The following is a 14,494-nucleotide window of genomic DNA, read 5'->3' as shown; positions in this document are numbered from 1 at the left end:
AATGTAGCAAAGATCTTCTTTGTAGCAAAATTATTACCATCTAACTTGCCAAATAAATAAGTTAATTCAAATCTCCTGTTATCAGGTGACGTCTCTGAGAAATGCACCTTCATGGAGTCGCAGCTGGCTGAGCGCAACAATCACCTGCAGAGCGCCCTCACACAGTCCTACAGCGTCCAGGAAGGTATAGACGGACTCCTACGCTGGCTGGATGTCGCAGAGAAGAATACCAACAGGGTAGTCAACACACCCATTGCTGCCAAGAAGGAAGTACTGCTGGAACTGATGCAAGACCAGAAGGTTGGTTTTTTGGGCGGGGGCGGGCGGGGCTGTGGTGTATCGTGGCTTATGGTGTATCGTGATTGTGGTGTATTATGGTTTTGGGAGGAAAGGCCAACAAAATTAACATGTCCTCTAAAAATACAAACTACTTTCAATTGCATGTTTCACATTTTTTCTTCTTAAACAGTACGTGATGACAGATATTGACAGTCACAAACCCACGGTGGATACTCTGAATGAGACAGCCAGCAAGCTGATGAAGACTAGCGACCCCACCCTCGCCCGCAACATCCAGGCCAAGCTTGAAGGTGTCAACGCGCGCTTCAACAAGATCACCAACAGCGCGCGCAACCACGGTGACTACCTGCATAAGATGTTCGCCAAGCTGTCGCAGCTGGAGGACGATGTGGAGGCGTTTGAAGATTGGCTGCTGCCGTTTATTGAGAAGGTTACATCAAAAGAGCTTGGACGTGTTGACATCCTTGAAATGGGCACCAAACTGCTGGTAAGGAGACTGGTAAACAAAAATGGAAATTTGTATGTTTTGTTCTTTTGAACCATTTCTGTCTTAATACCTCCATAAAACTCAATGTCCTGAGCTATCTAGCCCTATGTTGGCGGTCTCCCTATTTTAAAGAAACCCCCAAATGTTCTTTTTTTCTCTCTAGGAGATGCAGCGAGACATTGATGTTCATCGCAACCAATACCAAGACATCAAGGTATTGGGCAGCGAAGTGACAAGAGACCCTAAGGTATCAGACAAGGTTCGAGTCGTCGACACCCTGGCCAACCTCAACAAGAATTGGGAGTCTCTCGAAGGACTCATGCAGAAGAGGTGAGTTCAAAGTTCAGAGTTCAAATTTGATTTGTTCAGTCTCATCAAAACTATGTTAAAGACACTGGACACTATTGATAACTGTCAAAGACCAGTATTTTCACAAGGATTTAATTTAAGAATCCATACACACCCATTCTGGCCATGTAGACAACAATATCAATGTACAATTGTATATTGAATAAGATGTTTTAAGGGAGAGGTAATAATTTTGAAGTGTTTCTCAATAATGGGAAGAGGTTTCTGTGGACAAATACTGCACCGAAATTTGAACAAAATGAGGTGTCACTGAGTTATTTTTTATGATTTCTTGTTTTTATGAAATAATACTTGATTCTCTTTGTTTGTTTTCACCAGGAACCGACAGTTGCAGGAGCGCCAGGATGCCCATGATAAGTTCCAAGCCCAGCTCAAGACAACCCTGGAGTGGCTGGAGAAGATTGAAGACAAAGTGGACCGCCTTCCTCCTGTCGCCATCGAACCAGAGGCCATCATACACCAGCAGGACACCCAACAGGTTAGTTGTGTATCTTGGTTTGATCATCGTTGTGTCAGTGAAACACTGTGGGTGCATTCGATAAGCTTCCCAGGGTCGACCTCGGTCTGCCCCTGGTACTTTCAGATAGCTTTGACGTCATTCCAGGGGCTCACCCGGGTTTACCCCAAGTGCCCTGCTTGTGGAACGGGTCACTTGGGGCTGGCACGAGGTGCATGACGTCACCACAGAGGGTGAGTGATCGTTTGATTAGCTCTTGTCAGGGGCTTACCCGAATGAGCACCGCAGGGTCGACCTGGGGAAGCTAATCGAACGCACCCTATGTACCTTGACTTTGCCAAAAGTTTGTATCTTGTTTGCACTAAAATACTTTGTGAAAAAATGTCAGAGCATAGTTGCTGTTGTATCTCGGAGTGTAAATGCTGTTATTATATACTTTTTTTTTTTTACATCTGGGGTGGATTTCACAAAGAGTTAAGGCTAGTCTTATCTCGAGTTAGGAAGAGTCACTCATCGTAACTTAGGACTAGCATCAAGTTTTTAAATAACTCCTAGAATAAGTCTTAAGTTAGGACTGTCTTGTGAAATCGACCCTTGAATGAATTTTGACAATTCAAATTTGCGTGTAACATCAGTGCTACTTAAGGTGATACAACTTGAATACGGAGGTAGATCCAAGAGTGGGTTTAATTTAATGTCTTTTATTTTATACCAAAGGAAATTAATTTTTTTTCTGACAACCGTTCAAACCTCCAGCCAATCCAGTCAGACTACGACAATTACCACAACCGTATCGAGGACATCAACCACCTTGGCATCACCCTGGAGAGTCTCTCCCAAGACCCAGAGCTTCCGGGCTTGAAGGGCTCCCCGATCAAACGCTCCAAACAGTTCATGACCATGAGGTCGGACACACACAGCTTTGATTCTCGCAGTCTCAGCTCGTCCCGTCGTAGCTCCATCGGCTCTGATCTGGACCAGAGTGCCTTCATGCTCGATGATGGTGAGCTCTTGTTACTTTGTTTTAATCTAAACTCTAAGTTTACTTTATATCTGTACTGGGTCGTGGTGTAGCTGTTAAGAGCACTGGACTCAAGCTCTGGCGTTTCTGAACAGCAGAGTGTGGGGTTGAGTCCCAGTCGTTTCTCCTGTGCCCTTAAGCAAGACACTTAACCATGATGCTTCATCCTTACGGGTGGGACATGAAGCCGTTGCTCTTGTGTGTTGTGTAACGCCCATTAAAGAACCCAGTGCACTTATTGAAAAGAGAATAATAATATAATAATATCGAAGTCTTATATAGCGCACGTATCTACCAAACAAGGTACTCAAGGCGCTGAGTATATACAAACTTTCAGAAAGATAGGTTATTGCAGTGATGAATTCTGAGACCCAATTATTTAGCACCTTATAAGGGTTTACAAGGTGCTACGGCGCATTAAGCAGCCACAACCAGGAACACCGGGGCGAACCCCTTCTCTTTTCGATAAGTGCACTGGGTTCTTTTACATGCGTTACACAACACATGGGACCAACGGCTTTACGTCCCATCCGAAGGACGAAGCAATGGTTAAGTGTCTTGCTCAAGGACACAGTGTCATGGCTGGGGATTCGAACCCACACTCTGCTGATCAGAAACACCAGAGTTTGAATTCGGTGCTCTTAACCGCTCGGCCACGACACTTCCACGAAGGGGTATGCCCTGGTGTTCCTGGTTTGACCGGCAGCATAGTGCACCACCGCACCTTGTAAACCATTACATTGTGCTTTAAAGGAATAGGTCTCATACAAAAATCCTAAATTTTGACTTCTTGTCTTCAGGTATGAGTGAAGTCCAGCGCCAGATGGCCGACATCAACGAACGCTACTCCTACCTCGGTGACAAACTCGCTGAGCGTAAGTATGACCTGGACGGAGCCTTGGAGAAGGCCCAGACCTACCGGGATGAGGTGACAATCTTCTTGAGCTGGTTGGACAAGGCCGAGGCTCAGTTGAAGGAAGAGGTAATCCCTGGACCGACCGCTAAGGAGGCAAGAAGGAAACTTCAAGAACACCTGGTAAGTCAAAGATCAAAGTGTCAAAGTTCATTGATGAAGCCACATTGTGTTTCTACCATTTAAGCCAATATAGACCTTTCCATTGTTGAAAAACCCGAGATGGTTGGCATGGATGGCCGAATGCTAGTAAAACATTCAATCGTGTTAACAGATGTTGTCTCCAAATTCAACATTTCTGCAAACTTTCAGTTAACAAAAAATATATCCCATGGTTAGTTGCTTTGTTTCAAACAAATCAAACACAATTTTTGAATATTTGTGCGACATTGTTATAAACAGTAGTGATCTGTTTTTGCTTTCATTTATGGCTTCCCATAGTTTTCCAACCTGGGGGGCAACAAACTTGGGGTGTTGCGTTGCAAAAGAAATGTCTATAACCAAACTGAGGCTGAGAGGGAAAAATAGTCGGACCCCTATTTTGTTGGATAAATATCAGTATGGATTATTGCTAGTGCACGCTTGGAACCCGCTTTTGCTCTCATACTACAAGTATCTTGATGAAAAAACATTGCCATCTAGTTATAGAGCCGGTATTTCAACAGAGAACCTGTTGTTAATGCTCTAAAATGATTCGGGGGTTGAATAATGATACCCTGGGATTTTAACAATACTCCCAAGTGGAAACATTTTCAGATTACCAGTATTTTTACGTTATCACATTCCGATATATTCTGATTGATTCATCTGATTCGTGTTAACAGATGTTGTCTCCAAATTCAACATTTCTGCAAACTTTCAGTTAACAAAAAATATATCCCATGGTTAGTTGCTTTGTTTCAAACAAATCAAACACAATTTTTGAATATTTGTGCGACATTGTTATAAACAGTAGTGATCTGTTTTTGCTTTCATTTATGGCTTCCCATAGTTTTCCAACCTGGGGGGCAACAAACTTGGGGTGTTGCGTTGCAAAAGAAATGTCTATAACCAAACTGAGGCTGAGAGGGAAAAATAGTCGGACCCCTATTTTGTTGGATAAATATCAGTATGGATTATTGCTAGTGCACGCTTGGAACCCGCTTTTGCTCTCATACTACAAGTATCTTGATGAAAAAACATTGCCATCTAGTTATAGAGCCGGTATTTCAACAGAGAACCTGTTGTTAATGCTCTAAAATGATTCGGGGGTTGAATAATGATACCCTGGGATTTTAACAATACTCCCAAGTGGAAACATTTTCAGATTACCAGTATTTTTACGTTATCACATTCCGATATATTCTGATTGATTCATCTGATTTTGATTTGTTGTTGATTCTCCCATCAGGTGTTTGTCAGTGATATCGATGATCACGCTTCCAACGTCTCAACCATCCGAGCCCTTGCCGATGATCTGACAGTCAACAAGACGCACCAACAAGGAGCGGACAACATTCTCAGCCAGATGTCATCACTGGGTAAGCCATACTTTGCTATTTTGATTTCTTAGGGCCGTGTTCCCATTGGAATTTTTCTTTTGTGGCCGCGTGGAAAGTTCTACTGTGCGTTCACACCTGGACTTGTATTCTGAGGCGTTTTACAGCGTAGTCGCGGTTGGTTTACAGCAGGGAGCTGTTCTTATTGGACTTTTACGCAGCCCTGTTAAGTTACATGTACAAATGTCCACGCAGATGTCTTCCACGACCTGTTTTGGCCTGTTAGTTTTATATCGCGGTCGCGGTAAGTTGACAGGGAGGTCAGTTTACCTTGCGTCCCCATTGGATTAAATTTTGTCATTTTACAGAAAAGTAGCGGTACTTAAAAAAAAAGTTTCAATGGGAACATGGTTTTGGTGTTTTTAGTAAATTGTTATATCGAGATGTTGATTGGAAAGATGATTGCAACGAATGAAGATCTACCGCAGGATGAACAGAAGGATAAGACGTCTCCTGAGAAACTCATCAGAACATCTTATTTCCACCCTGTAGAACAAATTCTACAAATACAGACCCAGTAAAACTTTTATTGATTTTGATAAAATGGTCCAAACTTTAGTAAGTAATAGAAGTCACTTTGTTTGGAAAGTTGGCACCTAGACGTGATTTGCAATCTTCAAGAAGTGGAATGGTTTCAATGAATTCAGCCAATATACGAAGACATCTCTGCAGATTTCCTACCACCATCTTCCACTCTCTTACTAATATAAATATTCATTTGAATTGTGCCTCCTTTTCTTTACCCAAAAAAGAAATGTTTACCTCTTGCTTTTTTCTGCTTGCTTTTTGAATGTCGCTCTCTCTATTCATGTATTTCCACTTCACTGCTTAGATTACACTTAGTTATCAGTTCATGTATGTTGTGTCATCAGTTAGCCTTCGAGAAAGACTCTGCTAGGGTCGAAACGTCAAGCCATTAACTATGTTTTGCGAATTTTGTTTTTAAATTTTTCTTCTTGAATAATTAACTCAAATCAAGAAAGAACAAAAAATTCAAGTAAATCATTGCTTTGCTGTATTCAGAAAAAAACATGATTTTGTTACTTCGCTGTGTACTGAAATTAATGTTTGCAAATTTGGAAAAAGTTGTTAAGTTCCTTTCATTAGTAAGAATCAATTTGTCTTTTTTTAAATGACGCTTTGGTATGCGGTAACACAATGTGTGTATCTACTTGCTGGGTAGATTATTTTGAGAATTTGAGAATTTTTCTTGCTTTATATTCTTCTATCGCGGAGTAGAATTTGGGCGACTTCTCAGTTTTGAAAAGAGCTGTCCTACTTTTAACTGCGCCTTGAACACCCAGTGGGGTGGATATGTGCGCATTAAGTGCTACCTGGGCAAAAGGTTGAAAATCGGCTGGTACTACTACTTCAGCTTTTGTGGATCGAGGGAACTTCTTGATTGGTCTCATTCTTTGACTACAGCTTGCTCCAGTTGCCTACTATTTCATAAAAAGAGGGAATCATAAAAAAACAATTCAGATTTTTCCGAATTCAGGAGACTTTTCTTCTACCACAGAGTAGATTTGTGGAATTGGGAAGACTTCTCAGTCAGTTCTTTAAAGAACTGTCCACTCTATGCTGGACCCAATTTCATAGAGTTGCTTGAGCACAAAAAGTAGCTAAGCACAACAAAATTATGCTTACCAGAATAATGTAACCATGTAAACTACCATGTTGCATCTACGATTTGTGACTGGTAGCCTGCTCATTTTTGCTTAGCAGACAATTGTTAAGCAATATTTTCTGCTTAAGCAACTCTATGAAATTGGTACCTGTTGTACAAGTTCTGGTTGAAAATGTAGACTTATTAAAAAAGCTTATTGTGTCTATGGGGCGTTCCATGTAGCTCATGAACATTTGCTTTCTGTCTGGGGCACCATGCCCTGTGTCTTTACAAACAGCTGGGAGTGGGTCATTGTTTGTACAATCAATATTCCAAATAATCAACGTACGAAGGTGCCATTTTAATTACAAGCTAATTAGCATAAACAAATTAATCAGTACATCTGGATGAATATGCAAAAGCAAAACCAGTTTCTAACATATAAGGATGGTGTGTTTGGAAAAATAAATTTAATAGCATTGAAATCAGAAGTATTGCATTACAATAGTTAAAATTTCCCTTAAAAAAACAAAAAAAAAAACAGGTCCTGATGAAAAAAAAAATTCACCCTGATTATGGAATTGTTGTCCCTTATGCTTAATGTATTTTTATTTTATTATTTTTTTTTATTTATATCTACCCGTCAACAAAAGGTAACATTTATTTCATACTGACTCACTAAATATCTCCCCTGATTGTTGTAAACAAATCTCACTGATTGCAAAATGCAAATGTCAGCAGCTCTTCAAATTTGATTCACAGATTTTGAGACAGTGAAGTGTTACAACTGCCCTCATTAAAGCTGATGTTGTCCATTCAAGATAAACCCTGACCCTCTCAACCCAATTTAAAACACGTAGGATGGGAATTTCCCCAGCTGTTCATCAAAAACAAGACTAAATATATCCATAGCACAATACTGCACCTACACAGATTCCATGTGTCATGGTTTGTATTCATATGCAAATTTACTCATTTGCATAATGATAATCAAAGAGTGGTGATACTTAGCCTGTGGTTGGAGGAGTCCATTGTTGAAAGGAGGGGTGTGGTGTGATTTCCCGGTATCCCGTGCGGTATGTGAATATGCACAGCAGCTGATGAGGTCACCGATGTATAGAAATTGTCCCTGACAGGTGTATAGGGATCTTGTGTACAATGCATTACATGTTATAGACTTGTGTTTCAATCTTCTACGTACTGCCGTATAGTGTAGACCATAGCTGTGAATTATAACCATGTGTGTGTTAGATGTTTTACTCCCTATAAACTGATAAGTCGCTATGACACGTGCGTGCGGCGAGGTGCACCTATTTCATGTTATGCTAATTTGATGTTGTGTATGTGCGTGTGGCATTATAACACTTGTAATACGGGAGCTGCGTGTTTGGTCATCTGGGACGCCTTTGATGATGTTCACGGTCGTGGGACTACACTAAGCGTCTTTTGATGGAATAACGCCTCCGGTGGGTTTTTATCTAGCTAAAGGGATTGTCACGCTTGATTCAAATCCAATTTGTTCTCACTCATGTAGGGGTGTTCATTTATCTGTTTGTGTGTTTAGTTGTCTGTGTGTAAGTAATCTATGTGTTGATTCTATAGTGTCAGATTTTTTAAGTTAAATCATGCAGAGATTGAAACCTTGTGCCATGCTATGAAGGTCAACAAAGGTCAAATCATGTAGAGTAGGAATTGAAGTGACTCATGAGTTTCCACTTATCTGAGTGGAGGTATGATTCAAAGGTGGCTTCCGTTTGTAGTCATGGGGAAAGCTTGGGATTTTTGGTTTGATTATTATGGTTTGCTGTCAAGGTTTATCCTTTTGTGTCTTTGGTTATCATACAGGTGTGTAGAAAACAGACACGTCAAAACCAAATTTCCGCTTTATATTCCAGTTCCTGTACCTGTTTCATGAAAACAAAAATGTTTTAAAAAGTCTTTAAAACAGACACTACGAAGCTAGTTGGAGAGTTTCATCTTCATATTCCTGTAATGTGAAGTTTTTTAAGTACACATGTTTTACAGAAATCTCTATGACAGTTGAATGACTCAGTTGTCAAATGAGGTATCAAGAATAGTTTTTGTGTTTTTAATTTGCATATAATCCCCACTTGTCAAGTCAGTACCGTATAGATCTTAAAATTCTGTCCACCAAAATTTATGTTTCTGACCAAATGTAAACAAAGAAAATGTAGAGGAGAATTTTATTAATGGACCAAAAAAGAAAAGCCAAACTGAAAACATCAAAAAAACAAACAAATAAATGAAAATAAAATGTTGGCAAAATAAAAAACATTGTCAGGCAGTGGATTTACTGAAAGCTTTTCTACATTTCTCGGTTGCAGCCCCCCCGCCTGTGGAACGACTTGCCTCTCACCCTTAGATCACAACCTGACATTTCTTCATTCAAATCCAATCTCAAAACTTACCTCTTCAGTCAAGCCTACCATTAATTTTTCCCTTTGTCATATTTTAGCGCAGTGAATAGTTTCCGGATACCAGCGCTTTATAAGATTTATTATTATTATTTATAGGCATACATTTGTCCTTTTCTATTTTATAAGCAACAATTAATGACCTTTCAAGGTTGGATGGTTTTTACCTTGATTAATTTCCAAAAAAAATTCATGACCTCACATCATAGAGGCCATTTAGCTTAAGTGCAATATGGTTGTTGGATTTGTGAATAATTTAATCTGATGGGATGATTAGTTAATTAGTTAATTACAAAACAAAGGAAGAGACTTTAGGTCGTTATGGTCCCACTTAAATGGTCAGCTGAAAATGGAATACATGTCATGTCGAGACGGTCCCGTGGGTTTATATATTAATCAAAATGGTCAGCAGAAAAATGCTTAGTAAGTTCATGAACAGGGAACCAGCCATATATCAGCTACATCACATTGCATTTTGGCTGGTAACCTGTACCTGCTTAGCAGGATTTGTCTTGGCTTAGCTGAATTTCAATCTAGCTATGAATCTAACCCATTATTAGTAATCAACCACAAGGTTGTTTCCATGGTGACAAAAGCCAAAGTGCAGGACATTGTCTATTTTTTATGACTGAGCCTATTTTGCAGATGCTTTGTTAATTACTAATTGGAAATAGTATAGTTAACATTTTAAAGTACAATGAACTGGAAAATAAAGGTCACTTGTCACTGCAGAGATAAATGACTTTATGCTTTGAAAAATTGTTGGCTGAATATCGGAGGTGCATTCACAGACAGTAAATGCAACAAGTTTTTGTAAGTTTGTTGTTCTTGAATTGTTTTTGTTGTTGTTGTTGTTGACTGTTGTTGTTGTTTTTGTTTTTGTCGTTGTTTTCTTGTGCTGTATTGTTTTTCAAACAAGGATTTTTTTCAATTTTGTTTCAACTGAGCTACCATAATTGTTTCATCACCTACTATTTATGTGATCAAATGTTTTATCACACATGCACAAAATCTTATGGGCTATAGTTATAGTTAGGCTTTGATAGGAAACATAACATACCTGCCGTCGATTTCACAAAACTCTTCCTAACTTAAGACTAATCTTAGGACTTAGGACGAGTCCCAACCCTGCACTGTAGCATGCAGACCTTCAGATTAATCCTAAGTTAGGACGAGTTACTCGTCATTACTCGAGATAAGACGAGTCCTAACTCTTTGTGAAATCGACGGCTGGTTGCTTTTGTGAACTGTTTGAGATGGCTGACAATCATTGCAATGTACTATTTTTCATGATGATTACAAAATTCCACTGAAAAAGGTATGCACTGTTTCGATAAAATAGTGTACAACTGAAATTATAGTCGATTCAGGCACATTTATCAAAAGATAATGCATTTTGTGACTGGTTAAGATTTTAAAAAACTCACAAAAAAATTATACCCCTTTACAAAAGATATTCGATTTGTAGAGTATTCAGCGAAGGAATTGACGCATTCTGAAAAGCTACAGAAAAAAACCCTCACAAAATGAAAAAAAATCACAATATATTTTACCAGCACTTAACATTTGTACCCCTTAAGAATTTTGTAATTCAATTTGTAGAGTATTCAGTGAAGGCATTGATTCTGAAAAGCTACAAGAAAAAAATACTTTCACAAAATGAAAAAAATCACAATATATTTTACCAGCACTTAACATTTATACCCCCTTAGAATTTTGTTGTTCAATTTGTAGAGGGGATTGATTCTGAAAAGCTACAAGAAAAAAATACTATCACAAAACATGAAGGAGAGTCATTTGATTGTTACAACTGTATACAATTTCAGAATGAACTAAGCCCAGGGCCCAACCCTTCTCCGGGGCTATGATTCAGTTGAATCCCATTGACCCAAATCAATTCACGGACCGGTGTTATACCATGGTTGCCAGCAACCCACAACATCCCAGACACGTTCTGCATTCTATATTGATTGCGTTTGTTTCAATTGTTATACCACTGCACTCATGGAAAACGGTTTGAATGTGTTGTTTTCAAACCACACCATGTGCTCTCGGCATAGAGTGTTTTAGTGTAGTGAGTATATACATGTACATGTAGAGTCTTGTCGGCATTCCTTGTACTTTACCTGAGGTTGAGTGGTTGTTGGGGTTGCTTGTACGTGTCCGCTGAGTGTCCGTTATTACAGATGCTTTATGAGGTATGTGGTTTATGTGTTATGATTCCACTCAATGTTATTTAATAGTAGTAATTCAATATATGCGCTATTCAATTTATGCATCACAATGGATAGTATATAAGTAGTTTCGTGGGCGGTGCTGGGCGGGCGTGCCCAGGCCTCACAATTTTTGCCCACTACTTTGAGCGAAATACATTGTGCCGCCCAGCACAGTTTTCCACTAGAAAAAAATTCAAAATATTGTCCACTATGTGCATTGATCTTAGACACAAGATGTACATGTATCAAATGTCACAGAGAAAGAACACATTCGAAAGGATGAACAGTTTGGAAACCTGACATGCCTGAAGCTTGCACTTCAGCAATAACGGCCCCATAATTAAACATGAATAGTTTTGAGATCATATAAAAGCAACTTAGCATCTTAGTTAATCATGAAAATAGTTATTGCATTCAAACTTTTCTGTGAAAATATAAATATTTATTTGATTTTTGTTACTTAAACTACACATAAATGTTGTTTGCCAAAGCCATCCTCTTCCAAAACAAAACCATGCTTTTATGTTTTATTCATTTACTAAAAAGCCTTTACGTTGGCTTAACTGTAAAAAAATTGCTTTTCTTATGGCCGCAATTATTTTTCTTGTAAAAATGGAAAAGCTTCCGGAACGATGGGACATTGCTGCTCACGTCGCGCGGCCAAGAAAGAATTGAAGAAAGAGGAGGCGGGAGAAGCACCAGAAGGTGATGATCAAAAAACGCTTGTGTCTTGTCTCAAGTCTGCTCTGAGTTTGTTTGATTGTTTCGCCCGTTTTTTTTGTTTTATTTCCTTTCAAATGTTTGTATATCCTGCTTCCTTATCCCTGAGCTCTTTTGGCAGAAAGTATATCCATATGTTGTGGCACCGATTGATTCTTTAGGGTACACTGTACTTCATTTACTTCATTAGTTGGTCTGCTAGGGTTTCTGTAGTCTTGGTGAAAGATGTTTTTCTTGAGTCGGAAAAAACCTCTATGGAAAAACCATTGATCCTATATAATATTTGTGGACATACGCTCAACGCTACACACGTCACGACTATTCCACCGATAGAGGGAATTTCTTAAAGCCACGGTGACGTTAGCAAGAAGTGGTGCTGGTGATCTGGAAGTTTACCAAACAGCGCTCTTTATCGTTCAATATTGTTAAATACAAACCATATCTGCTGATCAGGCAAAAATGTACAGGCAAATGCAAACATGATGTTAACGTCAGTTAATTATACATTAAGAAACCCACAACACAGTGCTGTAATTATTATGAGATAAATTATTGTAATAGTCAATTCGCAGACTTATTAGCGGCCAGTTGACGCCGTTATGCACAAATGGGTCATGGACAAAATTGCCTCGACATGCTGGCATACATAAATGTATTAATAAATATAATTAAAATAGATGGATGACAAATATGAAAACAATGGTACACAAAAAGAGGTCCCTCCCATTAACATCAACTTAAAATTGTAATGATCTGGCAATTTAACGGTTTTGCAACTTAGACAAAAAGAAAAGGTCAGGGCTGATTTCTCAAAGGGCTTAGATTGATCTTAACTGCAAATTGCTTGTTAAGTAAAGTGTGATGTCCCAATGCAAATCACTATAGTGATACTGAAAATTTGTCCTAAGATGATTTAAGAGCCCATGAACAATATTGAGACCAGGCTTAATTTTGCTAAGTAAAGTTTGTATGCTTAGCAAAATACCACTCTTTATCTGCATGCAGGATGGTTATCAAAGCAGTTTGTCTTGAATTGCCTTTAATTGCTAAGCATTTCTGCAGAGGAAAGGTTATTTAGAAGCTGTAGGAGGTTGTTCCTCAAGACTGATCAACTGTAACTTGACATAACAGCAATAAAGACTGGCCCCCTGTCTCTAACCTTTCTTGGATGTACATGCTTCTAATGTGAATGAATTTCATTGGTTCGTTTATGCTGGTACCCATGCATCAAACCAAAGTCAAAACCAGTGAAGGTCAAAGTTGAATGCTCTTAAAACGGAGAGGCCAGTATATGGCATATTCCATTAAAGCACAGTTATAAAGCCACCTGACTATACTAGCATGGGAGTATAGGCAGTGCGACATTATTTGGAAATCAATAACCCATGCATTAATCACATGTCTACAATACAAACATTTTCAAATATGGTGTCTCCTTGGCCTAATTTCACAGCACTGCTTACGGTAAGCAAATTTTCATGCTAACTGCAGCAGAAAAATTTGCTTAAAGCATAAGCAAATTTCACAGGTTAGCAAGAAAAATAGGCGTACCTCTCGCATGTTCACCATTGACTTGTATTGTATACGCCATTCATTTATTCATACAGTAAGCACCGAGAGGTTATCATACCTTTTTGTGTGCTTATGGTTAGCAGTGCCATGAAATGGAAATTGCAAAGTAAGCACAAAATCTCCTGTTAAACAGCTCGATGAAATTTAACCCAGGTATAACCAAACTCATCCATAGTTAAATTTTAACCAAACTGCAAGCTTTGTATTTCGTGTTGTCTCAATGACAATTATTTTCAATGAAACTGTTTTGTTCATTCTTAAGCTTGTAGCATTCCAATGAGGGATTTATGAGTCATTTAATCCATTGGGGTCCAAAACAATGAGAACCACCTGTGACTAAAATCATCTGTTTGACCCAGAAATATTTTCAGTCATACACCAATCCAAGAAACTATATTGAATGCTTTCTGACTAAAACGTGGCGTGTCGTGGCCGAGTGGATTAGAGCACCGAACTCTAGCTCTGGTGTTTCCAATCTTCAGGGTGTGGGTTCAAGTCCCACACTTGTGTCCTTAATCACGGCTGATTCTAGTTTTAATTTACTACTATTGAATGAAAAAATTTGCCACAGAAATGTTTCTGTAACTTCAACGTCCAGTACACCAATCCAAGAATTAGTACTTAACCCTGTGTGCGACTCACAGAATGTGATAAATGAGTCAAGACTCCATGCAGTCAAACCCAATTCTATGGATATACCTTTTGTGTCAATGTCTTTGTTGTGGTGCTGTTGATTTGCTTTGGCTTCCTTTGCTGGTTGAAATGGAAATTTGTCTTTGCATGAATTATTCTAATCGCAAAATTATTTATTTCTATATTCAATTACTCATTTTTTACAATTCTTTTCTCATAATATTCCC

The 14,494-nt window shown here is 38.9% G+C and overlaps 1 protein-coding gene across 1 annotated transcript in view; it reads left to right on the top strand.

Annotated features, from left to right (window-relative positions):
• The window catches only part of LOC117304446, a 230,747-nt gene that overhangs the window by 152,087 nt on the left and 64,166 nt on the right, over positions 1–14,494 (top strand). Inside the window, exons 169-176 of the mRNA XM_033788903.1 lie at positions 86–300; positions 470–787; positions 951–1,117; positions 1,475–1,634; positions 2,370–2,616; positions 3,435–3,670; positions 4,938–5,067; positions 11,964–12,047. Coding sequence (XP_033644794.1) covers positions 86–300; positions 470–787; positions 951–1,117; positions 1,475–1,634; positions 2,370–2,616; positions 3,435–3,670; positions 4,938–5,067; positions 11,964–12,047 — 1,557 coding nt within the window. The remainder of the gene's footprint in view (positions 1–85; positions 301–469; positions 788–950; positions 1,118–1,474; positions 1,635–2,369; positions 2,617–3,434; positions 3,671–4,937; positions 5,068–11,963; positions 12,048–14,494) is intronic.

The sequence above is a fragment of the Asterias rubens genome, chromosome 21, assembly GCF_902459465.1.
Source record: "Asterias rubens chromosome 21, eAstRub1.3, whole genome shotgun sequence".
Lineage (NCBI taxonomy): Eukaryota > Metazoa > Echinodermata > Asteroidea > Forcipulatida > Asteriidae > Asterias > Asterias rubens.
This window is presented reverse-complemented; position numbering and strand designations above follow the sequence as displayed.